The 27749-nt window shown below is 40.5% G+C and overlaps 1 protein-coding gene across 1 annotated transcript in view; it reads left to right on the forward strand.

Moving 5' to 3' along the window:
- The window catches only part of WASL (WASP like actin nucleation promoting factor), a 79192-nt gene that overhangs the window by 34209 nt on the left and 17234 nt on the right, over positions 1 to 27749 (forward strand). The window contains exons 2-6 of the mRNA XM_065416349.1: positions 6029 to 6163; positions 8675 to 8761; positions 9460 to 9556; positions 15484 to 15507; positions 27452 to 27623. Of these exons, the coding sequence (XP_065272421.1) occupies positions 6029 to 6163; positions 8675 to 8761; positions 9460 to 9556; positions 15484 to 15507; positions 27452 to 27623 (515 nt within the window). The remainder of the gene's footprint in view (positions 1 to 6028; positions 6164 to 8674; positions 8762 to 9459; positions 9557 to 15483; positions 15508 to 27451; positions 27624 to 27749) is intronic.

The raw sequence follows: 27749 nt of genomic DNA on the forward strand, positions 1-27749 counted from the left end.
AAAATAAATATAAAATTAAATATAAAGTGTATTCTGTGTGGTAATTGAAATCAATATATTTGAAAATGTAGAAGACATCCAAAATATTTAAATAAATGCAATTCTATTATTGCTTAGCTGTGCAATTAATTGCAAATGGTTTTTTTTTTTTTAATCGCTTGACAGCCCTACTTTCTACCAATTTTCCCTCATCCCCAGGATGATATTCAAAGTCAAATGAGACAGAGCTACGCAGTCTTGTCTGATAGACCTGCTACAGGTGTCCAGCTGCTGCCTATCCAGCTCCCAGGCTGCCTGGACCTGGTTTCACAGCACCATAATGAGATGCTTCAGCCAGACTTGAAGTCCCTGTTACTGACAGCCTAGATGATGTTTAAGTACCTCAGACAGGGTCTGCTGTAAACAAGTACAGGAATTCCTGATACAGAACAAGAAGACACTGAGCAGCGACTTACTTCTCAATATAAAAAAGTTCTTGATATGGGTCGTGAAACATACCATGTGCAGGCTACGGTTCTGAAGATGCTCCTCAACTACTTGTTGCAATAAAAATACTCTGACCTTTTGTTCAACTCCATTAAGGTCCACCTCACAACATTCTCAGCTTGCCATCCTCCTGTATAGTTGTGCTCAATTTTCTCTCACCTGACTGTTTTGAAGTTCAAGGGCCTAGTACATTCTTGCCAACTGGTCAGAGAACCTGCTCCTGCCTAGGATGTCAACGTCATCCTCTTGAGACTTGCAAGGCCTCCCTTTGAGCCACTTGAAGAATTCTGCTTACTTTATACTCTGAAGATCGTCTCCTAGTTGCTATTATGTCTGTCAGGAGAGTGAACTTCAAGCACTTATGGCTGACCCTCCCTTCAGAAAGTGGTGCTGAAATCTCACCCTAAGTTCATCCCCAGAGTTCCATATCAATCAGTTCACTTGTCTTCTTCCCGAAGCACCATGCTATGTCATGAGAGACAGAACTACATACTAGGTGTTTCCTGTGCCTTACTTTACTACGTTGTCAGAATCAAACTACTCAGACTCTCTCTCCATTTATTTTTGGCTATAAATGGCAGTTCCAGAGGCCAGGCCATCTCATCACAAAGAATATCTAAGTGGATAACACTATATATCTTACTGTGCTACTAAATGGCTTCCACCGAACATCAAGACTCGCTCCACCAACATCTGCCTGCCTGCCTGCTTCAGAAATGTGCCAATTTCCCAAATTTGCAAGTGAAGTCAAGTAACCCACTGACATTTATCAAACCTAATGCATTGGACTTAACTACCAAGTTCAGGAGAGCAGTATTACAATCATGGTTTGACTGATATGGCTGGTATTCCTCATTCTACCGTATAGGAGGAGGAAGGAGTACTACTTGCCAATTATCTACTGTGGGATCCACTCTGTCATCAGAGAGAGAGAGGTTATTTACCCTACAGTAACTGTTGGGGTTTTTTTTCCAGATGTTGTCACTGTACAGCCCATGACCCTCCCTCCAGCTCCAATTTAGGAGTCCTCCACTAATACAGACTTCTTTTTCTGATGGCACTGGTGGGGGAAGGGTGTTTGTGTGGCTGTTCTGCCCTCACGTGGGAGCAAAAGGAGGCAAAGGGAGCTCATGCATGGCCCTAACAGACACCATGGATCAAAAGACCATTGATCCTGAGCACATGCACACCTACGGTGGGATTCAAGCTGACATCTTAAAACCTCAGTTACTATATGGTAAGCAGCTCTTCTGTCGTTAATTCTTGCCCAACACAGAATTTATCAGAGAGCTTGGATTAGGAAGGTGAATAAACCACCACTCCTCAGATGGGTTTGTAGAGCTGCTAGGTATTTTGATAGCTTGTAATTTTAAATTTGATGGATAAATTCCATAATTAAGCCAATTAACTAAGTAAAATGGTAATGTTTGAATATTCCTACATGAACACAAGTAATTTTTCCAGGTATTTAGAGGATTATTCAATAAAAAAATATTTGAGTGTGTAGTATTATGAACTGTAATTTGAATCTCATGCTCATTAACTTAATATCCAGGAAATAATTGCACACCTAACCTCTATTTTACAAATAAAATACAAAACTTAATGAAGTGTAAACACATCCCTCTACTTAGAAACCTTTTTGTTTCTATGTGGTTTCCAGTCTGAGTAACATTTCTGCCCTTTTTTAAATTTTGCCTCTGAGTTCAGGAGTAAGGAGTGGGGTTAAAACTCCCACTTCTTGGTTTTAAAAGTATCTGGAATTACCATGAACTAGTTGCCTCCTTCTTCTAAATGACTGTTTTTTTCTTTTCAAACAGTGGTTTAGCAAATGTGTAAGCTTTGACACTCTCTGATTTTTATATTTATACATATTGCAAAAATATTATTTCTTGAGCTCCTTGTCTCAAGATGACATTAGAAATGCTTTATATCTTATACCTACAAACGTGATTAAAATCCAGATTGTATCTTTCTATAAGAGGGCTAGGAATAATCCGTTGTTATGATCACGGGGTTGCAAGTTATTGATCAGCAATTATAATATCTAAACAAAGCTTGGTGTTAGCTAAAGGAGGGTGGAAATCTGTCTTTAAATGTGAAGTTCAGAGCCAGTCTTTCACCATCTCAGTGTGACACCAGCTCAAAAACCTTAACGGAGATTATAAAAGACTGGGTTTAGATTTCATGAAGGGTATAAGCATATGCAATTCATTAAAAGTTAGATCTAAATCTATATAATATCCCATCAAGCCACTATAATTGAATCAATTTGGGGTAAGATGTTATAGGACTAAAGGTGCTTTTTAAGTTGACTGACGTGGCACCCAGTTTATCTTTGAGTACAATTCAAGATGCTGGCTTTGACCCAAAAAGTTCTTTATGGTTTGGGTTCTTTGAATCTTGAAGACCAGGTAACAAGTGAAATCAGCTGTGACATCCAAGCTGAAAATTCCTAAACCAGTTTATTGAGAAGTCATGGGTATGTGCCCTCAGTAGAGGGTTCTCTATTCTGGGTCTGCTGCTTTTTCCTTTTGTTCTCCTTAAGTCCAACAGAACCAGCTTCTTGACATTCAGGGCATGTTACAATGACTTCATAGTTCCTGGGAGTAATGAGGTTTGAAGATAGTTTATTAAAGGGACAGTCAACTTGAAAATCACCTTTTAATGATAATAGGTGCCAGTAGCACCTAATCTTACTATAGCTGAAAAAGCTAGCAAACGTTATTTATTTTGTATGGTTGGCAGCACTCTGTGTACAGTCACTCTCACTATTTCCCCTATTTAGTTAGCGGTCCACTTTCTCCCTTGCAAAAATGTCCCTTAAACATAAAAAATGAAATTTATTTTGCGAGAATTATTTTTAAAAGGGCATGCTTTTTGTAGGATATGTGACGGGTTGTACCCCTGGGGGGGGACCCAGGAAGCTGTTGGAACCATTGTGCCCCCAAACCATTCAGCTGGGTTGGCCTCTGCCCCTGCTCTGCTAGTGACTTACAGCCAGCCCCCTCTGGGCCCTGTTATCACCCAGCATGACAGCCGGTGGCGCCACACACCCAACTGAGTCACCTGAGTGCTTTACATAGGCCACTCATGGACCGACAATGGAGGCACCAGCCAATTTCCCAGCTCCCAGCCTTGCACCCCCACAGGAGTATAAACCCAGACTTACACTGTCTTGCACTGCAAAGAGGTCTGTATGGTGCAAGCTCACTTAGATTAGTCAGCTTTACCCTCGATGTGGGGAAGATATGCAACAGCCTTTGTTACCAGAGCTAAGCTTTCCAAACACTTCACTCAGACACACTGGTTAAGATAAAACATAAAACAGGTTTATTAACTACAGAAAGATAGATTTTAAGTGATTATAAGTAATAGCAAACCGATGAAAGCAGGTTACCTAGGAAATTAAACAAAATCACAATCTGTCTCATACAAACTAGATGGGATTTGAATCTGTAATATCTCGCCCTGACTGATGATACAAGCAGGTTTTAGCTTCCTTGCACAGGCAGGGCATTCTTCTTTCCCACCTGGGACCCCTTCTCCAGTTCAGTCTTTGTTCCTCTGGTATTTCCAGGTGTTATCTTGTAGGGAAGCAAGTCCTGGTCATGTCACTTCCCCGTATATAGTTTTTCTATAGGGTGGGAACCCCTTTGTTCCAAGCCAGGTTTCCAGACCTGTTTGTAGAAAAGTACAGGTACCAGAAGAGTTCAGTATCATGTGATCTGGTCAGAAGCCCTTCTGTGCTCCCGATGAGTCATGGCAGCCATTATCCATAGTCTGTCTGAAGTGTTCCCAGGTGAGGACAAGCCTTTTCCATGGTCCATTGTCTTTGTTGATGGGCCATTAGCACTGTCTAGCTTCTTCATTGTTGTACCTGAAAGGCTAGTTGTGGGTGTTTCCAACTTTACAGTATCTTTCAGTGACACATACATAGCAAAACTTTATAACTTCACATACAATCCAATGAGATATTAATGTTTAGCAGATCAGGACTTTTAGAATAATACCTCAAGGCATATTTTGTACAAAACATCATAATTACATCACCATGGTAAATATGGGATGCTTTGTAATGCAGAATGTCTCAGGATTTTGTCAGAAATTGAACCCTTGAAATCAGATGACATCAAGCAACATACTTCAAATGAAATTATGTGGAGAAAGTCAAGCAAAGACCAACAAAAATGACTAACGGTCTAGAAAACATGACCTATGAGGGAAGATTAGGGGGGGAAATATGGGTTTGTTTAGTCTGGAGAAGAGAAGACTGAGAGGGGACATAACATTTTTCAAGTACAGAAAAGGTTGTCACAGGGGAGAAGGGAGAAAAATTGTTCTCCTTAACCTCTGAGGATAGGACAAGAAGCAATGGGCTTAAATTGCAGCAAGGGCGGTTTAGATTGGACATTAGGAAAAACTTTCTAACTGTTAGCATAGTTAAGCACTGGAATAAATTGCCTAGGAAGGTTGTGGAATTTCCATCATTGGAGATTTTTAAGAGTAGGTTAGACAAACACCTGTTGGGGATAGTCTAATACTTAATCCTGCCATGAGTGCAGGGGCTGGACAAGATGACCTCTCGAGTTCCCTTCCAATTCTACAGTTCTGAGATATGTAAAATTAAAACTTGGTTCAATGTTCTCAGGCTATGATACATGCGGTTCTTATAAATTGGAAAAATAAACTGGTTTTCAAGTTAAACTAAAATTGTTGCTATTCATAGTGGTTGACTTGCAACATCTATTGGTACAGTAAACATTAATAAGTTAAGAGCTTTGCCAGCTTAGATTGTAAGCTTCCAAGTCTCTGGACCCTGAAATGAGACTAAGAATTACTTATGCTATCAATCTTGCAGAAATTGAGTAATGTGGAGTGTCAATGGAATGCATAAATTGCCATGTGTGAGGCCGTCAATGGTGGTTGATGCAGAAGAGTAGGAATTTGCTGCTTTTCCCAAGATTCTGCAGAAAAAAGCAAAACTTTCTGAAAAATGAAGCTGTTTCTCGTCTTTAAAAATCCCATTGGAGACACCCCTCAATTGTTTTTAATTGTGTGTTAACTAACCTCATTGTAAATTCTAGAGTTGACAGGACACACGTTAATTAACATGTAAAAACATTATTAAAAATCCTAGTGTAAGCAAGTCCTAATTGAATCAATTAAATTCTCTACATTGAGTGTTCTAGCTTTTGCATTAACTTTTGCATAGGTGCTTTGCCAATTGATGCTAACTCCATCACCTACACAATCACCCCAGTTACCTATCTGCCTCTTGCTTGTATTTATTTCTACTAGCTGGTGTCTGGTTAAGAATTCTCAAAATCCTATTCTTTTTAAAAGAACATCTAAAGGAGCTTACATAAGGATATAAAAAAAAAATGTTTAGATCTTCTGAGCTCTGCTACAACTGGTGATTTGTTGCTGCTGCCTGATCCATAGAATCAAACTAGGTGTAGATTTCTCTAGAAGAAGGAATGTGGAACTCTTAATTTTAAGCTTTAACCAATGTGAATTTTCTCATCTTCTTTTTTTTTAGACAATGTCTTCAGCAGTTGTCCAGATATATGCAGCTGATCGCAATGCCATGTGGTCAAAAAAATGCTGTGGAGTAGCCTGCCTTGTAAAAGACAATCCACAAAGGTCTTATTTTATCAGAATATTTGACATCAAGGTGAGAAACCTTTCTCTGTCTAATTTTATTTGCTAAGATAAGGTCATTTTATATTAAATGTGACATTTCCTTGAATTGTTTGTATGAGTTTCATAAAGGGATGTTATAAAGTGAGTAATGCAAGAATTATGCATATTAGATTTTAGTAAGACTTTGATAAAGTCCCATATGACATTTTGATAGCAAACTAGGAAAATATGGTCTTGATGAAATTACTATGAGGGGTGTGTATAGCTGACTGAACGACTGTACTCAGGTCCTCCCAGTTTGACAGTAAGCCATTGATTCTATCAAGTGGCATCCCACAGGAGTCTGTGCTGGGTACAGTAATCATTAATATTTTTATTAATGACTTGGATGATGGAATGGAGTCTTTCTATAAAATTTGTGGATGACACCAAGCTGGGAGGAGTTGTAAGCACTATGGAGAACAGGATTGTAATTCAAAATGATTTTGATAAATTGCAGAATTGATATGAAATCTACACTATGAAATTCAGTAAAGACAAATGGAGAGTACTTCACTTAAGTATGAAAATCAAATGCCAAATACAAAATGGGGAATAACTGGCGAGGCAATACTGCAGAAAAGAATCTGAGTTGTGTAGTGGGTCACAAATTGAACATGAGTCAGCAGTGTGATGCTGTTGTGAAAACGGCAAATTTCGTTCTGGAATGTATTTAATAGGAGTGCCATATATAAGACATGGGAAGTAATTGTTCAGCTCTGCTTATCACTGGTGAGGCCTCCACTTCAGTTGTGGGCACCACACTTATAGAAAGGATGTAGACAAATTGGAGATGCACCAGAAGACAGCAACAAAATGATAAAAGATTTAGAAATCATGACTTATAAAGAAAGGTAAAAGAAGAAACGTGCAGTTCTAGAGAAGAGAAGGCAAGGAATGAGGGAGACACAAGTTTCAAATATGTAAAAGGTTAACAAAATGAAGTGATCAGTCGTTCTCCCTGACCAAGAAGTAATCCTCTTAGTTTGCAGCAAGCAGGGGTGAAAGTAAGCTGATATGGGCCAGTTCGGCGTGCCGGTAAAAAGTGGCTGTTAGTACCGGCCCATACCCAGCTGACCTTAAAGCGCTGCCCCTTTTGCGCCCCCCGTTGGCAGCCCTGCCAGATCCCTACCGCGCTGCCATGGCAAAGGATCCTGCTTAAAGCGCTGCCGCGGCGTGGGCCAGGTAGTGCGGATGGGCTGGCTGGGGAATGCTGACTTCCGCCCAAGGTGCCGGCCCCCGTACCTCTGGAACAGGTTATTAGTGAGGTTGTGGAATCTTTATCCTTGGAGGTTTTTAAGGACAGGTTAGGCAAACATCTGTCAGGGATGGTCTGGGTATACTTATTCCTGCCTTAGCACAGAGAGAGGTTTAGATGATCTCTTGAGGTCCCTTCTAGCCCTATGTTTCGATGATGGGGGAGGGGAGGAAATTGTAGGGGGCATTTTTCATATTTAAGTATGCTGTATAACTATCTGATAGTTTTAAATTCATATTTTAAATTAAAATATGTGACAAAGACAATTTTTATTTCTAAGCAGCCTTTCATCTGAGCCATAATTTTAAAGAAAGGCTCCTGTGAGCTGTTTCTAGAGGAAATCATGGGGAGTTGGTGCAGTGTCACTGGTATGCCAACTCTGAGCAGCTGTCTAGACCAGGGATTGGCAACTTTTGGCACATGGCCAGTCAGGGAAATCCGCTGGCGGGCTGGGACGGTTTGTTTACCTGCAGCATCCGCAGGTTCAACCGATCGCAGCTCCCGCTGGCTGCAGTTCGCTGTTCCAGGCCAATGGGGGCTGCGGGAAGCGTTGTGGGCCAAGGGATGTGCTGGCCGCCGCTTCCCGCGGCCCCCATGGGCCTGGAACGGTGAACCGCGGCCAGTGGGAGCTGCGATCGGCCAAACCTGCGGATGCTGCAGGTAAACAAACCGTCCCAGCCCGCCAGCGGATTTCCCTGACTGGCCATGTGCCAAAGGTTGCCGATCCCTGGTCTAGACCATGTAAGCATCACAACCTCAGAGTATCTGTTTTGGAAAGTGCTGAATAAACAAAAGTATACCCTATAGCACGTAGCTATACAAGAGATTTTCCCATTCTACCCTGTCAATGTGTCTCAATTCAGACACATAAAGCTTTCAAAGATGCCTAAATCCCATGTTCAAAAGAGACTTGAGCACCGAGGAGCCGTACGTCTGTGATTTTTATCACTTGATCATTAGGCACTGGACTGAGACCACCTATTCTTTTGATATTGAACTCTTGTATAATATAGTAACCTGTACGAATAATTTGGCTTTCCTGCAAGCTCCAATAATCATCTGACTTAGATTGTAAGCTTGGTGGGGAAGACACCATCTCTTCTGTGTGTGTGCGTGTGTGCGCGCGTGTGTGTGTGTGTGTGTGTGTGTACGGTGTCTACCAAAATAGGGCTGTGGCCTCTGAGCACTATTGCAATACAAGTTTGTCTAGTCAGTTTTCAATATCTGCATTTCTTTCCTTTCCAGGATGGGAAACTATTGTGGGAGCAGGAATTGTACAATAATTTTGTATATAATAGTCCTAAAGGATATTTTCATACCTTTGCTGGAGATGTAAGTTTCAATATTTACTTAATTCTTGAATAGCTATTTTTAAAATGTTTGTCCTGCCTTTTGTCTTTGTACAATAGCTTCTTTTAATATCTCTTGTTTTTCACCTTTCACTTTGTAAATCACGTAATTTTATAAAGTACAGTATTACCTATATCTTCTTTCTAGCAACTTGTTGCAGATTTAATTATAAATAAGAACTTTTTCTAATGTCAGTGATAAAATAGAAAATCTAAACTACAAATGGAACAGGAACACCTCTTTAATGTGCTCTTTCTCTGGCAAAGAAATAACGCCTTCAGTTGCAACTGACAGTTGCTTCATTAGTGTCACCAAACAAGCATTTTCAAGTACATAAGCAATTTTTATGTACCCTTAACATAAAATTTTCATTTTTGTCATTCTGTGTACTTGAAATATTGCTCAGATCTGACAAAATGTGGACTTCACACATCTTGTTAGGAAAAAAAAAATCCACAATTTGAATATATTTTTTAATTGGACGTTAATATTTGCTTCTACATTCTTCACTTACAACTATAAGGTGATGAGTTTTAATCGTTTCCAACTTACTCCTTCATAAACCAAATCTGTTCACTTAATTTTTAGAATATTTCATAATTTAAGCTTTTAAAAAAAATCTTTTAAACAACTTTCTTGGTCTCTGTGGGGGGGGAAAAACTGATGATGTCTTCTTTCAGACATGTCAGGTTGGTCTTAATTTTGCTAATGAAGAAGAAGCTAAAAAATTCCGGAAAACAGTAACTGATTTGCTTGGACGACGGCAAAGAAAATCTGGTAAATATTCAATTTAACATGTTATTAAATTGAGGTTAGGCTAGGAGTGTAGGGGGGATTAGTTGATACTTCTATATCTGAAAGCTATTTAAGAACTTAGTGCCATATTCAGAAGTTTGTTGCCCTGTGTAAGCTTATTTCATGTGTGTGATATAGAAAAATATACAGTACAAATTTCATGAAGGGAATACAAAAATTAGTTCATCTTAAAGTCTCTTTGCAATTTGAGGCTCTGCTAATATGTGGTATTTGAAAGAACAGACAGGAAGGGGTAAAGAAAGTTTACTTGTGAACTGGAAATCTTTATGTAAATTGTGGGCAAATTAAACTAACCAGCCATTCAGTTCTGGGCTTCTCTTAACTACCTCTACTGTTTAAATTTGGCCCAAATGATTAGTAACTGAAATCTCTTACTATCGGGTATGTCCAGTAGTCCATGTGAAATTGATTGTTGGCATCAATCCAGTTATTAGTGGAGAAATGTCTTATTCACAATTGGTAAGGCTACCTGTGTGTTATGGCATGAAATAATCACAGAAAATTTGATACTTTTTTTTCTTGTTTGAGTTTTTTCTGTGTCTCACCCCGCAGTGGCGGCTTCTGCAGCTCCTATGTCCCTGCTCCAGGTGTTGTCTTAGAGCACCAGGTCACAGCAATGCTCAGGTATGGCTCAGCCATCCCTCCCATTGTGACGGAGGGTTGGGTGAGTGAAACCTGGAGGGTTCTGCAACCCCCCGTGCACCTGGTTGCAACACCCAGAGCAGAGTGCTAGGTCCAGCCCCAAGGGACACTGGAGCCAAGTTTAGGGTTGTGGCTCCAGAGGTAGATGGTGCTGCTGCAAATGATTGATGTCCCCTTGATGACGCAAAGAGGCTATTTATCAAAAATCAGGTGGCAGTCAAGTGACTTTTACTAAATTTACTATGACTGCGCCATTATTTTTTATTTTTAAAAAAAAAATGACAAATCTGCTGCCCTAACAATTGGTAATCAAATCAGAGGCCAAAACCTGAATACATTTAGAGGCTATGGGCCTGATCCTGAAATGCATTCCCTATTGAATTCTGTTCTTCATTGGGGCCCCATGCAGGCAGAGCTCATTGCAGGATTGGAGCCTACATTTCTTTGGGTGGGATTCCCTAAATTGTGTAGGTTCCTAAATCTGGGTTTAAGCACCTAAATCTCAGTTTTAGGCTGTGCTTCAATTCACAAAACTCCTACCAAACTCTGTAGGCATCTAAACTTGGCACCTGAATTTTCAAAGTAAAAGTTCCCTAAACATTTAAGTTTCTGCCTCTGGGTATATGCACTACTGCCTCGCTGTAGGTGTCTGGATACCTTCTCCCATCTCAGCCCCAGAGAGATTCACAAACTGGAGGAAGATAGGTGGTTGGACGCCAATCTTTCATGCAGGCCTGCTCCGGTAGCTGTGCTCAGAAGTCACCTACCAGATTGGATCCCATTCAGAATCTGATGGAGGAGATGGTAGGGGGGGTGCCCCTTATAACTTTTAGCTTTTGTGGCTAGAACACTCACCTGGGATATGGGAGACAATACCCAGGTTCAATCCTCCTCTGTCTGAGGGGGAGTGAGGATTTGAACAGGGATCCCCCATTTCTCAGAATTAGAGCTCAATGATTAGAGCAATGGGATATTCTGATGTGGGACTGCTTCAGTCTCTCCTGTTCAAGTTGTTCCACTTCAGATAAATAGTCACTGGAGCAAGGGGTCTGGACCCTGCGTCTCCCACCACGCTCCAGGGTCATTCCTTAGCTTTTGCACGTGCATGTGCCTAATGACTCTTTGACTATTTTATTATTAATTATAAATAAAATAAATAGTGAGCTAACAGTGATAAGGTGGGCACCACCATCACCTCCTGTTTTGTGTGAAGTGAGGCAGGCACCTAGCTCCTTCTCACAACAAACACCTTGGGTGCCTTTCCCTCCTGACTCCAGGAGAGAGGTTCCCAGCTGTGAATCACTGGTAGAGAATAGGCACTTATCGCCAAGAGAGGATCGAGACTTAGAACACACCGATTTCATTGGCATCTCCCATTGCTAGCTTAGGTGGCTCCTCACTGACCATGCTGGCTTTTGTGAATCACTGTCTATGGTGCCTGTCTCAATTCATTCATTTTATAGGAAGCCTATGTGCCTAATTCAGGCTTTGAACTGCAGTGTTGTTCCTGTGATTATCTAGGCACTTAAAAGTTAGGCATTGTGACACTTGACATCACAATACTTAAGTACCTTTGTGAATGTCCAGAGTTAGAACATGTTAGTGGGGTACAGTGGTGGAAACTTGTAGGAATGGTGCCTTGCTTTAACTATTCATTGGGTAAATATGTTCTCCAAAGCGATAAGCCTTGCAACTTTCACAAGCCCAAAGTTTCACTTTCATAAAGATACTACTACAAGCAAAGCAACATTTTAAAACTCTAAAACCCTTATTCATATATGGCTGCAGAGCAGACTTCTGCATGATGTTGGCCATGGTAAACTTTCTTCAAAAATACAGGAAAAAGATGATTTCATAAAAATAATGCTAGTTTTTAATATAGTATTTCTTTCATGTAAAGACACTTTTACTTTAGCACACAATATAAGCACGCCATTATTAACCTATACTGCTTTGTGTGCTTGAATTTCATGTTTTATGCACCATAATAACACTGTGACTTATTCATCCTTTTTGTAAAGTTTCTCTGTTTTAATTAAAAAGGCTACATAATCAACAGCTACTTAATTATATCGTTTTCAGTTGATTGCTGTTCTCCTTTTTAATTCATTTCTAGGGGTTTTTTTTCCTTTCATGTACAAAACTCGTGAAGTTCTCTGATCAAGCCACCAGATGGAGTTCTGAATTTATATACCTCAGACAGGATTTTATCTAATTCTGGGTGTTTGAATTAATAGCTACTGTATTTCTCACTTATCTAAAGACTACACAAATATAGCTTGATTAGTAAATTGATATGCTTACGTAATGCTTCTGATGAGTCTCCACCTTGATTAATCAGATGTAGAAATAATGTATTCTAATGCTCTTAGTGCTGTCTATGCACATGGATAGAATAGTCATAAAAATTGGGCAGTCTTGGTAACGGGTGATACTCTAGACTTCCCAGGAATTACTTTGATAATGCCAAACATTGGAATGTTAATCTTTTTCTGCTTTTTACAAGAATCCTATCACTCTAGTATATCTCTCAGAATAAACTTCACCTGGAACAGGTGCCACCTGACATATTGGCAAGTGGTCACACTGCCAAAATACTCCTGGCAGGCTCTGACTAGCCCACAGGACTACTAGGAAAGTTTCCAGTTGTCCCTTGAGGCTTTTCATCATTGGAAGAGACTGCGCAGAACAATTCTATGCTCTTGTGAACTAGGTCTTGGAGCTGAGGCTTGCACATAGAATGCCTACTTGCAGCTTCCTGCTCTTCCTCGTTTTCTGCCAGCCTCTTCCTACTAGAAGTGCTGGGATGTGATAAGGACACTGATCTTTAACAGAGGTGCCCAGGAGCAACAGCCACCCAGAGGTGCGCAGGAACTCATCATCTGGCAAGGCTAAAATAGAGATTTGGAAGACAGGAAGAAGAGGGGGAGGCCCCTGATGTTCCTTAAAAGGGAAAGAACAGTGTGGAGGGGAGAGTGTAGCAAAATGGTCTGGTAGGTCTGAGTGCAGGTAAACAAACAAAAAAGAGGATAGATTGACTGGGTAGTAAACAAGAGGAGAAAGAAATTGAGTTGGAGGAGGAACGGATGGATAGAAAGAGAATCTGGGTGAAGGAAGGAGAGAATAAAACAAGAGAGGTAGGATGGAGGGAAAGAACACCAATTACCGAACATGTTCTGATTGGGTGACTGGAGGTTTTTGGTGGTGCATGGCTGTGACTGACTCCTAATTAAGCATAGTTGAGAACTCCCACAAAACAAAAGTCTTAAGGCCATGTAGCTAAATGGATAAAACAAAAGGAAATAGGAGCAAAGAGTCTTTACTGTATCTTCCACCTCCACACCCAAGCAGTATTGGTTTGTGGAGTGTTAGGGAGAGATTTTTGTTCTAAAATGCTATAGGTTTTGGCTGGGAAGGTAATTTAACCTTCTTGTAGACCTGCAGCCGTGCCCTTTGCTTCTTGTCAGCCCCATCTCCCTTTACTTCTCCTGAAAAGATATCCTTACCTGCCCTCACCTTAATTTCTGAAGGAACAGAACTAGAAGTCTTACATCGGCTCCCAATTTAGATCTCTAGAGTCATCTTAAAAGCTGCCCGGCCATTTCTAGAGTAACAGCTGGGAGCTTTTCTTTGAACATCTAACTGCGGGAGGAAAGCTGCCACTTCCCCCGCAATCCAGTTGCTACTCACCAGAGCTTTTATGATCAGTTTCAGTTGTCTTACTGGAAAATAGGTAGCTCTGAATGTTTTAATTAGACACCCTGCTTTGAAGAAGTTAGTCATCTTAAATCCATACTTAATCAAAAATGCTGAGTACATGCCACTTCAGTTGACTTCCTTTGTAGTGTGGGTGCTCAGTGCCTTTAACATCAAGGCTGCTTTCATTTAGATGACTAATTTTAAACCAGAAACTTAAAATTTAGCTGCCTGCTGCATTAGGAGGGATAATCAGGAAGCTAATCTAGATGAATAAAAACACACATTCATTTGTGCAATAAAGTAAATCTAAAATAAACCTTCCCACTTTAATTCCAAAAAAACAAATGAGCTGATCCCAAATATGTCTCACACATAAGCATTTACAAACCGAAGAGTGCATATGGGTGAAGAAGAGAATAATATTGTTGGAGGGAAAGCCATTTTAAATGGTAGAGTTCAACATCACAGCTGACCCCTCTGGTTGCCAGTTAAAGGTGTAGGTTGGTGGCCAAGTTGGCCCTATTTGGCTTGTTCAGCTTTAGACCTATATGAAATACTTGCAATTAAATTCTAATATTTCAAAATGTAATATTTTTTTGCTTCAGTGGGGGACAGTGTTTCTTAGTGGATAGAACACTGGACTGTGACTTTGGAAGACCTACATTCTAACCCCAGCCGAGCTATTGGCCTGCTGGGTGACCTTGGGCAAGTTGCTTCACCTCTGTGCCTCAGTTTCCCCATCTGTAAAATTGGGGTGATGCCTCTTTTATAAAGTTCTGTGAGATCTACTGATAAAAGCACTATATAAGTGCTTCAGATTGTGAGTAGTTTCACATAAATAACTAAAGTTGCATGATGTCTGTTCAGAGAGGACTTTACAGAGTAGAGTGCATTCTCTTTAGAAGTTCTGCTTTAACAATCTTTGCATCAAACACATTTTTTAATTTTTCATTTGAAAACTAACATTATGTGAACACTTCACCGTACAAAATGTTAAGGCCTCAAATTGGCCTGAATCAAATTTTCAATTGGGAAGAAAGTTAGCTAGTTCCACACAGTCTTACTTAATGTAAACTGTTCAAACAGCTAATTCTTTCCTAATGTGGGTTTTATAGTTTTGTAACTTCTAATTTTGCTTGATGATTAGGCTCTCTGTGGCATATAATCTAAAGCCCTGACTCTCCAAAGACTAAGCATATGCTTAGCTGTAAGCATGAGAAGTCCCAATTGTAAACTCTTATAGGATCGGGGGCTCTTTTGATCTATAAATGATTTCACTGAACTGTTGTGCTAAACTTTGTGTTTCAGTTTTAAGTCAGTTTATAAATGACATAAATCTGGTATTTTTTCCTCTGTTCTTGGACGATAGAACTGCTAAAATAAAACAAAATGGCAATTATGGATAATTTGTATATTACTAGAAGAATAAAATTCAGATGTAGGAAGTCTGTGTAGTTTGTAAAACTACAGGTTATGGAGATGTGTGTAATGTTGAAGAATTCAGTTTTACCTTTTGAATAAATACTTTTTTGTTTTCATTTTAACAGAAAAAAGACGGGACCCACCAAATGGTAAGCTTTTGCATAGGGTTACTTCAATTTTTTCTTAACTCCTTCATGTTTAGACATAATCACTGACTTTTGGCTCTCTTTAAGGTAACCTAATGGTTGTATTAAACAGTCCTGAAAGGATCAATTCCAGGAAATCAGAATTTTAATGTTTACATGATTACTTACCTGTACAGTAGTTCATGATCACTACCAGTGAAGATGAGGGGCAGCTATTGAATGCGATCAGAACTGAGGTTTGGAATTGTCTACAAGTAAGGCAAACCATAGATTCATATACAAACTGATTCCAAATTGCAGCAATCAAGTTGCAAACAAAAATAAAATCAGAGGATGGGCCTTTTATCTTAAAAACAGGTGCGCTTACGTCTTAATAGGCAGTGATTTTTTTTTTAACTGCGTAAAATTGACGTTTTCATCTTTCACAAGTATCCACAAGGTTCTGAACTGCAACAATGAAATTGATCCAAGTCTTGTCAGTTTTGTGCAGCTTGTAAAAGCAGAACAGGCATTGGAACTACCCGTTAATTTAGGAAGACAAAACTGCTTTAGTTCACTTTGTAAAGTTTACTGTCTTCTCAGCTCAAAGTGCTATTAGAAACTTGAGGGCATGTGCTCTGCCTGATCTTCCAGAAAACTCTTTGAACCTATTTGTAGCATCTAAGATTACCATAACTGCAAACCCAGCAAAAAATCTACTTTCTCAGTTCAGTTATTTTATGCACTTGACAGCACTTTGTGTACTGTTGATTTCTCTGTCATGCTGGTCGTTTGCACTCCCTTGTCTTCATGTTCAGTACTTATGAGACATCACTCTTGGCCCTGCTCTGAGTGTGGGAGAGCACACATGCACAATTTTCTCAAGGCACTAGAGTTGCTGTTTGAGTTTAAGACCAGAAGAGTATTTCCTTATCCCAGAATCTCTACATGGAGTCAGGAAGTAATGGGCAGCCAGAAAAAGTCCCTTTTTTCGCTTCCCAGGCCCCTGTACAGGGTTGAGGAGTAATGGGAGCCTGTGTATATTCAGAAGTCCCCCTTCAGTTCCACACAGTGATGGCAGTAGGGTGACCAGACAGCAAATGTGAAAAATAGGGACGGGGGTTGGGGGGTAATAGGAGCCTATATAAGAGAGAGACCCAAAAATCGGGACACCTGGTCACCCTAGATGGCAGTGAGGAGAAATGGGGGCTGGATGGCTTGCCCCTTCACTCCCAAATATTTTTCAAGGGTTTGGGGAGCATCTAGCACTAAATGGGGTATGCATAACAACCCCAGACTGCTCCATGGGGTCTGGGGAGAAACCTTGAACAGTCAGGCCAGGAAAGATGCTTTCTTTTTCACTTCTACCACTACCATGGACTGGGAGAGAAGGGAGGCAGTGGGTGGTGTGTGGGGATGGAATCCTCCATAGATACGGAGAAGGCACTCAGGCATTAGGCTGCAGGGAGAAAGGAGGCATGCTATTTCCACCAGAAAGACTTGAAGACAGAAGTGGGGTAGCCTTCAGCCTCTCCAGGGGATTTGAGGAAACAAGCAGTTGCATAAGGGGTGGATCTTTCTGTCAGATGGTAGGAGGAGGCACAAGTATGTGCACAGGTGGAGGTGAGGGAGGGGATTATCCTCCCTCCCCCCCCCCCGATATCGAGCACACTGGGAGCTGAATGGGATTGAAGCTGGAAAGCAGTGATTCATGGGAAATGATTTTCCAAGGATCTCAGGGAGCAGAGGCTGCTGTCGTGCAGGAGGGAAGCAGTGGAACTCCTCTGCAAGTCCTGGGGAGGAGTTTGGAACCTGGTTGGTCTCATGCCAATGCTGCTGCTGAAGAGGCTGCCACATAGGAGGCCCCCGAGTCTGGGGAAGAGCTTGAGAAGGAATGGGCTGAGCATATTTGATGTCTTAGGCCTGCCCAGTCTTCCCTGCTGAAGACATGTAAACATCAACAGGGAAGCGGAACTGTCCCTCATTCTTCTTATTAAAAGAAGAAAAGATTTTAAACTGTAACACTTATTGAAAGGTTTTGCTATCAGAATTCTTTAAAGTAGCTGGTAGCAGAAAAATCAGACAATATTAATTTCATTCCAAAAAAGTTTTCTGCAAAATTTGTTGGTTTAAGCCCCTCATTAATTTCACAGCTGTCCTTGCATTTTGTGGAGAGCTCACAAAGACCAAATCAAAAAGACCTTTGGACACTCAAGGAGACTTAACCCTTTGCTACATATAAATGTTCTAGAGCTTTCTGATTAGCCTGTGTAGCTTTCCTGCCTATGATCCAGGGCCAAGCTATGACAGATAATACTGCAGCAATGTTCTACATGAACAAGCAAGGGCTTGATTGACCTCCCTCTCCGTCAGGAATTGGTGCATTAGGCCATCACATCACCTCATCATCTGCTAGGGTGCCAGAATTAGACACCCTAGCAGATCACTAAGCAGATAGTTCTCATGAGATCGCAAATGTTCAGTCGAGGATTCCTACCTACAGAACACTTCCAGCAGTGAGGTCTCCTAGTCGTGGACTTGTTTGCCTCAGAGGCAAAGTGTCAATTTCTGTTCCAGGGAAGGTCTGAGCCCTGGATCACAATCCGTTGCTTTCCTCATCCCAGGAGTCTTGAGGGTAATGTATGCCTACCCACCAATTCCTCTAACATGAAGGGTCTTGAGAAAGCTTAAGAAACCTCTCGTGGTAATAAATCCCGGAAGCAGCAACTTGGCCCAGGAAACTTTGGTAGGCAGATCTGATGACAGTCGATTCAGCCATCACTAATGCTACCGCTAATTCCAGTTTCCCAGAACAATGAAATACCCCAATGACCGCAGCTTCCTGATAGAACGTGCGTCTAGCATCTGGTTTAGACTATGTCACCACATGGAATGCGTTAACACTGAACAGCATTGGGTACAGGACAGTTTGTCAAAGAACTCACCCATTACAAAATCATCATTGTCACAGAGGCCCATTTGCCATAAAGCAATCAAGTTACTGTTGAAGGAGCAAAATTCCTCCACTACTGAACTCCGGGTGTGATATTAGTGCAAAAGTAGAAGCATGGAAACAAAAAGGCATTTTCTGGCCCATTGTAAAACATGACCATGAGATCTACATCAAACCCCTGGTTGATGAAGCAGAGGATGGCCTAAGTACAACAATCTACATCTTGCGTACAGAACCATCAGCCCCCTGGCTGGCAGCCATAAAAGCCTTCTAACATTATTATGAAACCAGATTGCTGTCCCTGCTCATCAGTGGACGAAGTTCTGGACAGATGGAAAATACATTATGAAAGCATGTTGAACCACAGACCTGCTGATGACTGTCCAGAGCTATGTGACCTGGCAAACCACACAGCTTCGGATGCTCAAGTGACAGAGGATCAGTGTTAGTCCCTGGAATTACAAAAGGGCATCCAAAAATTGCAGAACAGACCTGTAGCGGGACTTGATGGTATTCCACTCGAGCTGATCAAAGGTGCCTTGGAACCAGTGAGCATTGGCCTGCATCAACTATTGTTAAGTGTGGACATCAGAGTAGCAGCAAAATGGAAAGATGGCATCACAGTGTCCCTGAACAAGGGCAAGCATCTCGCACATTGTGGTGTACCTACAGGCCAATAGCATTAATGGTCCCTGGAAAGGCGTTCGTTCACATTCTGCTTGGTAGGATGCAGGTGCTCCTTAATAGGTATTGCTTGTGTACAGCAATCAGGTTTCACTGTTGGATGGTCAATGATGGATGCTGTTCTTACCCTCCAGCTTCTGGTTGAGCTGCATCAAGAATTTAACCACCTGCTTCTCCTGGCATCTGTCAACATTAAAATGGCTTTTGATTTCATCAACAGGTCAGCACTTTGGATCATACTGATAATTGGCATTCCAGATATTCTGGGAAAGCTAGTGCAAAACCTTCACACCAGTACCAGTGCAAGAGTATGCATTGGTCCTCAGCTTTCACCACTTTTCTGCACAAAATCAGGTGTGTGGCATGGGTGCATTCTCACCCCGCCACTAGTCTGTTGAGCTGCTGACTGGATATTGGAACTTGCTGATTCATACATCAGAATCAGTTTGGTCAAGAAGCACTCACCAACCAAGATTACATTGACGACACTGCCTTGCTTGTAGAAGAGACTGAGACCTTGGAGGGTAGATGCTGTCCATACTATGGGATTAAACGTTTTATGGCAGAAGACCAAGGTACAGAACCTTGGAGTTGGGCCACCAGAGCCCTAAGAGTAGGGGCGCTTGAGTACTGTGGAGAGCACTAACTAGTTCATCTACCAAGGCTGCAAGTAGAATTCAAACAGTTGCAGCAAACCAGATGTTCTTCAACGAATAGGGCTTGCTGCTTCTTGCGTGAAGTCCATGTCTCATTTATGGATGCAAATACGTTTGAGCTGAGACAAGGATCTATCAAACTTGCGTGCTGCCTGTATTGTTATGCAGAAACGTGGACCCTCTTACAGGCAGACTTGGATCAGTTAGAGGCATTCCATACACGCTGTGAGTGCAAAATCCTGAGCGTAGAGTGGTTTGATTTCATGTGAAACTTCATGATCTCGCTCATTCTATTCAGAAGTCGTTTTGCATGCTCTTCAGCTGAAGGAACATAAATCCACACCGTGTAGAGGTCAAGCATAGGAGTTTATTACGTACAGCGCTGACGGAGTGTCGCCTTGCTTATTAGGCTCAGAGACACTGTCAATCAATTGATTACAGTAGAATATATGGCTTTTCCATGGGCGGGGGGAAAGTGACGGGGTAGGCAGTTCCACCCCCCACCCCCCCCCCGGGATAGGTCTAGCAGCAAGACAAGATAACACAGTCGCCAATGGTTAAAAGGTTACATAATGTCTCCGCCCATGGTCTCAAGTTAGCAAGTTAACATTTAATTAATACTTTGATAAAATATTAGTATAAATATATATACATGTTGAATTCTGATTTGGGGTCCATAGGAATGAAGCAACTCCTTTGATTGTCCAACAGGTACATTCCTAGGGGTTAAAGCAAAAAAACAGTGAAAGTATATGGCAATAAAAATTGTCTTCCTTGTGTTTTAAGGCAGGCATTGGTCCCTGGGAAAGGGAGTTGGGAGGTGGCCCTATCTTATACTGACATGTTCCACCTTTCATAAACTCAGGTTGGCTGTGTGGGAAGAAATTTTCCCTACAGGAGAAACTAACACAATAGGAACAGGGATTCTTTGTTCAATTTGCAACTCGAATCAGACACAATTATTTAGTTCTCCGCTCCAACACCTGGCAATTTGCTGACTAGTCTTATTTTAGCAAAACAAGATTATCTGTTTACCCCAGCTTTCTCTTAGCTGATCACTATTTGGTAGGCCTCTGGTCTCTTGACCAAACTCTGGACTTTGGGTCTGGAAAAGAGCTGGCACAATCCATATACCAGGTTGTTATATAAAATGCACATGGATTTTAACCCTTCATCAGCCATCTTGCCAGAATGGACAAAAACACCCTAGCCACTAGTCTCAAACTGTCTATCAGTGTACAAAAGGGGGTATGTCCTGACCCCAGCTGTTGCCACCTGCGGGACCACCTAGAGATTTGTGAATTTGCAGGATTGAAACAGATCTGTGAACTTCACTACATAATGTGACACCACCAACCGTGGTAACTCTGGCTGACGCAGTGGTCCTCAGTACACTATAGGTGTTTGATCACCCAATTACAAAAAGGCACACTGTATTCTCACTCCCAAAGGTAGGTAAATTCCTGAGGGGCCTAGTCTCATTTCCTCTAAGCTCCCCTTCCTTCCTGGGATCTTAGTGCACTTTCCTCTCTCCGGGAAGATGGTATTCCTAGTGGCAATTACATCAGTCTACAGAGTAAGGAAGTGCAGCCACTCATGAATGGGCCGTCATACACTGTCTTCCATCAAAAACAAAGTTCTCCTTAGGCCTATCCTAAATTTTTACCAAAGATGTTCTGTCTTCCGTCTGAATTAGATGATCCATTTATCTTCAGTCTTCCCTTGGTTGACATGGGAATAAGGGAAGGATAGACTTCACACCTTGGATATATTTGCGGCCCTCTCCTTTTGCCTTAATGGAACTAAATTATTTGGGGTCTCCCCAAGGCAGTTTATGACCTTTATCCATAGGATGTCAGGCAATATCCACCTAGACGCTTTAAGTGGGTCGCTAATTGTATTGGGGCATGTTATAAGCTAGCTAAATTAGACCTTCCTTTATATACAGATCTTCACCTATTCTGAGGATGCTCAGGCATCCTCTGCAGCTTCTTTGAGAAATGTACCCACTTCTGATATTTGTAGGGCAACTGCATGGGGATCATTACATGCATTTTTTTAGGCATCTAGGTCAGATGTCCATTTTGGCAAAGCTATTCTAGAGTCACTAGTCAAGTAGACGCCAAGCACCCTCCTTATTTACATCATTTCACTGTTGTAAGTCACCAAAGTGGAATACACATGGAAAAGCACTGAAAGAAGAAAGAACAGTGATTTACCCTACAGTAAGTGTGGGTCTTTGACATGTTGTTCATATATATTCCTCAACCTGCCCTCCTTCCTGCTACTACAGAGTCTGATAATACCTGGATTCTGTATTGGTGAAGGGCCTGAAGGCTAGTTGGCCCCGCTCCACACTTTGTTCTCAGGAGGAAGAGGTACTAGGGTCTCAAGGTTCAGGGATGGCCACAACAGATACTGCTGGTCAAAATATTCTCAACTTGAGATGTGCAAGGGGTGCACCAGAACGGAATACCTATGGACAACTCACCTCTAAGAACCACAGTTACTGTAGGTTAAGTAACTATTCTTTCATATAACTTCCTCCTGCTCCTAGAAGGTTATAGTAAAAAGCAAAAATACATTTCCTTTTTCTAGGGAAACAATTATTTTACTTTCTGTATCATTTCAATGCATGACTATTTTTATAAAAGATTTTGTGAACTGGAATATAACCATTTTTTTATATATATATATAAACACACACACGTAGTGTGAAATCCTGGCCCTGTTAAAGTTAGTGGTCATTGATTTTACTGGGGCCAGGATCTCACCCAAAATGTTTAAAAGTCTCTGAAGTTTTCTGCACATGTAGAGAAGGCTGGTTGTAGAGCTATACTTCCAATAAAAAAAATCCTCTGTTTTGGATGACCTTTTGATATTAAGGATTTAAGATTTCAAACAGAATTGTGGGATTAAAACCAAAGTAGCATTAATGATTATGTAAAATGCATTAGCCTGTAATTTCCTGGGATTTGTTTTACTCTCACTGATAACAGCAAAGTCTCTTTATGCAAATTGAAGGAGTTGCCGTGGTTATACTGACATCATGGTAAAATTCTGGATCAGAAAAGAAAGGGATTTGTCAGAGAATTAGGTTTTGAGAGATTCTAAGAACCACGTGGTACAATTTTTATTTCAGCTCTAATACATTACTACAACCAATTAAATTTATTCTAGAGTTGTCTGCACTCTGGGACAGATGACATGCAAAGCTTTAAAATACAGAGAATTCTATAAAATACAAAATACTGAAATGTTTTGTACTACTTTTTCTGGAGTCTCTTCTGAAGATATCACAGATATTAACATCAGTGGATGCTTAGGGCCACTATATTGTCAAGTACTTCCAAATGATGAGCTCTATTTGCCTCTCTCATCTTCATTTGTTGAGCTGTCTACAGCTGATGGGGAAGGTGCATGTGTTATGATGGGGAAATTTTTGTTGGATATAAATATGGCAGTACTAGAAGAAAATGATAGTTCATTCAGAGGTTCTTGTATTCCTCATGGACAACTAAGGTCTAAACCTGGTGGTAAGCATTCTCATCTGGCTAAAAGTTATTCAGTGAATTTTGGAATGGGTATTGTTAATATCAGGGAACCTGACTAACATTTCAAATATTACAGCTTAATAAAGATTAATTATGAAATTATCTAACTCTTTGAATGGACAACCATTTATAGTTATAGCATTTTACATACAGTGTGTGGGCAGCATATATTCAACATACTGAATATTTGAAGATTTAGTCTTTCTGTCAGAAAAGGTGAGATATTAAATGTTTTGATCTCAAAAGAAAATGCAATATATTTCCCCCTGCTCCCCCAAGACAATGTTACAAGTTCCATTTGATTTTTGGAATAATTCTTTTTAAGAGTAATATATTAAAACTACTGCTATCATGCAAATGCATACCCATAATCATGAAAACTAAGAGTAAAATCAATAGTTAAATAAGATTTATGTAGTGACTTCATTTTGAAATTCATCTATATAAGGAAGCATGTAATTGTTAATGCATCATGTAAATATAAATGTAATTTCATTTTGGTTTAAGATTTGGCTGAGTCAGTGAGCTTCTTTTAAAGTACTGGTTTTAAATGTGATCTACAAAATCCTGTCAGCTATAGCAATATGTCCTCACTGCCCCAGTATCCAAGTACTGAGTATACGATTAGTTTGAATCTTATCTTTTTTCATTTATATTTAGTAAGTCTCTGAAACAATAATACACAAGCTTTCTTTCAAAGGACAAATTTCAGGAGTCAAACAATACTTAACATATTCAAGGCTGTGCAGAGAAAAATCTTTCCCTGCTAAGGAAAGTCCACTAAAAAACAGGCAACTAAAAAAGGAGACCTATTAGCTAATACTACCAAAAATACATTTGAATAACCACCTTATATTAAGGAAAATGTAAGATAAATAATTCCTGAATTCATTAGTATCAGGAATATCTGTATTTGAATGTAGTCAGTTGCCTTCAGAAAATAAATTCTAGTTAAGCTGGAAAAAATAGAGCACTCAGTATTATCAAAGTCAGATGTTCAATTTATATTTAATATTACATCCAAAACAACTCTTAGAAGAACATATGCTAAAGTTGCAAAGTCAAGTACCCAAAACTTAAGAAATGCCAGAATTAAGGTTTCTTGTACAACTTTAATCAGTCACCTTGTGTGATTGTATTTGCTAGACAGCCAAGGAATATTGAGGCTAGTGATCCTAGGTTCAGTTCTAAATTCTGGAGAGGAATATCCTGTAGTGACTACACACCGTTCTGTTTGTGTCTCTTTTCTTCCTCCGGCCTGGTCCCTTCTACCTCCTCCCTGCCAGCTTGTCCAGTCTTCTTTCTATTCCCCCAACCTCTTCCCTCATCCATCTGCATTCCGGTGAGGCTGCTTCTTTCTCTATGCAGTCTGGGAGCCAGCAGGAGGGGCATTGAACAGAAGAAAGTCTTGCTCTCATTTCTGGTGCCAGTACCACAACAGCCCTCAGTTGCGGTGAGGTCCAGTTGTTGAAAAAGTCCTGCTCAGCCCTGCAGCCTCAGGATGGAATATGCTCAGCCACTCTGGAGATGGCGCATGCACAGACTGGTCAGCACTAGGAGCAGTGAGGGATGGATTTTGGCTGCCAGCCTCTAACAAACCTCTATACTGAACATGTGCAAACCGACTTTTCAGTGGCTTATAGCTTGGATAAACTTTGGCAGACTTTCATGGGGACTGTAAAATGCACATCCCTGGTACTATGACAACCCCCTGCCAAACTTCAAACTCCTGCTCCAAAGCATAGAGATGTTAGTGTGTCAATGAAAAGTTGTAGGAATTTAACATGGGTAAGACCAATGTTTTTCCCAAATTTTGTTTTCTGAAATGGCTGAACTGTTTTAGCCAATACTTTCCAAACCCAGGTCTGCCTGAAGCATATGTGGTTTCAGCCCAAAAGATTAAAGTTTTTTAAAGTTATAAGCAACTGAAAATAGGGTCTTATAATGCAAAGTGTTGAGCAGCCTTAACTTTCGGCTTTGCTATCAGCTCCACCTATAATTAATTGAAGGTGGAGAGAAATAATATCTAGAAATGCAGACAGGTGTATTTGGAAGATGACTTTTTTCCTACAGTGAGAGGTATTCTAGAAAAACAAGCTGCAGATTTACCTTTGTTTCCGTACCTTCGTTATTCAGTCTTTATCATATGATGTGTTCAAATTGCCCATGGTTCAAACAAAATTTAAAAATTGAAGCATTTCTAACACTATAAAGGATTTTTAAGGATATCTGATACATTAGGTTATATTCAGTTGACAGTCATTTGATCCACCAGTGCCGTACCTTCCTGAGCTTGAGCAGGGACTAGCTAGAATGATCCTTGTGGCTGCCATTTACTTACAACATTAAAGCCCAATCCTGTGAACACGTGTACTGGAATCGAGGAATTGCCGTACTTAATCAGACCTTGAGGCTCATCTAGTCCAGTGTCCTGTCTCCGACAATGGCCAACAACAGAATTCAGAGGAAGGTGTAAAAACACTGTAGGAGGTAGACGTGGGATAATCTGTCATATTAAGTCTTGTTCTGGTATCTAATAGTTGTAGATTAGCTTGGGCCTTGAAGCATGAGTTTTAATGTCCTTTCCCAAAAATTTTCATGTGGATTGCTGAACTGAGAGAGTAAATGTTTCAAAATCAATGGGACTACCCATGGAAGTAAGCATAAAACTGTCTCATATATGTCTCCTTCCAGTAACCAGATTATTCACCAAACCCTGCTTTTTAAGGCTGCTGCTTCATCTGAATCTATTTTTTCTGCATCTATTTGTTTGGTCACTTGTGCTACAAGTGTATCTTACAAGGAGTAAGTAATTCTGAATAACTCTAAGAGCTTAATTGGGCAACTCAAAAATAATTTGTGGCACATGAGGTGTGACTGCTTCACTAAGGAGAGTGCTTCTGTAGAACTCTAGTTATTGTTTCCTAAGAACCTATGGCCATGGAGAAATAGATCTGTCTTTATAAAGCCCCTTTAACTTGCACTGATGCATCATCAGTTGAACAACTACATTAATATCCTCCTCTTGAATGACATAGTACAAAAGAATGACTCACTAACAGCATTGGTTTGTATAGATGTACAGGTATATCCTCAGCTGGTAAATTCTCATAGCGCCATTGACTTCAATAAAGAAATAACAGCTTACACCATCTGAGACTTTCATAGAATATGAGGGTTGGAAGGAACCTCAGGAGGTCATCTAGTCCAACTCCCTGCTCAAAGCAGGACTAATCCCCAGACAGATTTTTGCCCTGGCTCCCTAAATGGCCACCTCAAGGATTGAACTTGCAAACCCTGGGTTTAGCAGGCCAATGCTCAAACCACTGAGCTATCCCTCCCCCCCCCATGTCATGACTCTCCTCTACCTTAGTATCCTCTTTATTATAGTGGAAATATTGACTGGATGAGTCGGAGGACCAAATCCCTACTCACCTTACTCATGTCAATAGGGCCACTTATGTGAGTAAACTACGTTGAAATTGGCTTTGGGAGAGTTGTTTAATTTTTGGCTGCTCTCAATCAGAAACAGAGTAGCTATCTGGCTATCTACTGTCCTTTTTAAAAATAGATTGTCTAGGGTCTAGTGAACATCACAGGCGTCCATCACAAAAATTTCAATCACGGGCTAACACTCTGGTAGTCTGAGGTTTCTTGTCTCTAGAGATCAGTTGTTTGCCATGATATGGTGATAGTGGTAGTACACTGCTACTGACTATATAGGGTTTAGTGTTCCCTATTTCAGAAACAGATCTATGTGCAAGCAAATCTTACTGTTATGCTTCAATGAAAATCATGGAATGAACGAGCTTTCTTACTCTTGTTTTGTTTGATTTTTTCTATACAAAAATGACACAAAACAAATGTCCTGTTTGTGAAATTGTTATGGCAGTACCCCAAATCAGACTAAAGTTTAGTCCTATATAATGAATAATTTATCTTGAGCCTCTCTACTGATTCGTAATCTACTTACACTCAGAACTCAAGCAGAGTACCACGTTTGGGGAGCAAATGGGTGCAATATCTATATGTCAGCAATACAGAATGATCCAGTTGGTAGGTTAAATGTGTAATCCACTTTGGTTAAGTATAGTAGTGAAATCCGTGTCCTCTCTTCATAGGTCCAAGTCTACCAATGGCAACTGTTGATATCAAAAATCCAGAAATTACAACTAACAGATTTTATAATTCACAAGTCAACAATATTTCATATACCAAAGAGATCAAGAAAAAAGGAAAAGTGAAAAAGAAGAAATTGACAAAGGCAGATATTGGAACTCCAAGCAACTTCCAGTAAGGACACTTGTATTACTGTTCATTTCCTGCTTAGAAAAACAGTTCAGCCACATAAATATGGCTTGTTTAAATGGTTGTTAGCAAATTAGCCCTAAATTTCAAATTGACTGCTTAATCAACAAA

This window comes from Emys orbicularis, chromosome 1, assembly GCF_028017835.1.
Source record: "Emys orbicularis isolate rEmyOrb1 chromosome 1, rEmyOrb1.hap1, whole genome shotgun sequence".
In the NCBI taxonomy this organism is placed as follows: domain Eukaryota; kingdom Metazoa; phylum Chordata; order Testudines; family Emydidae; genus Emys; species Emys orbicularis.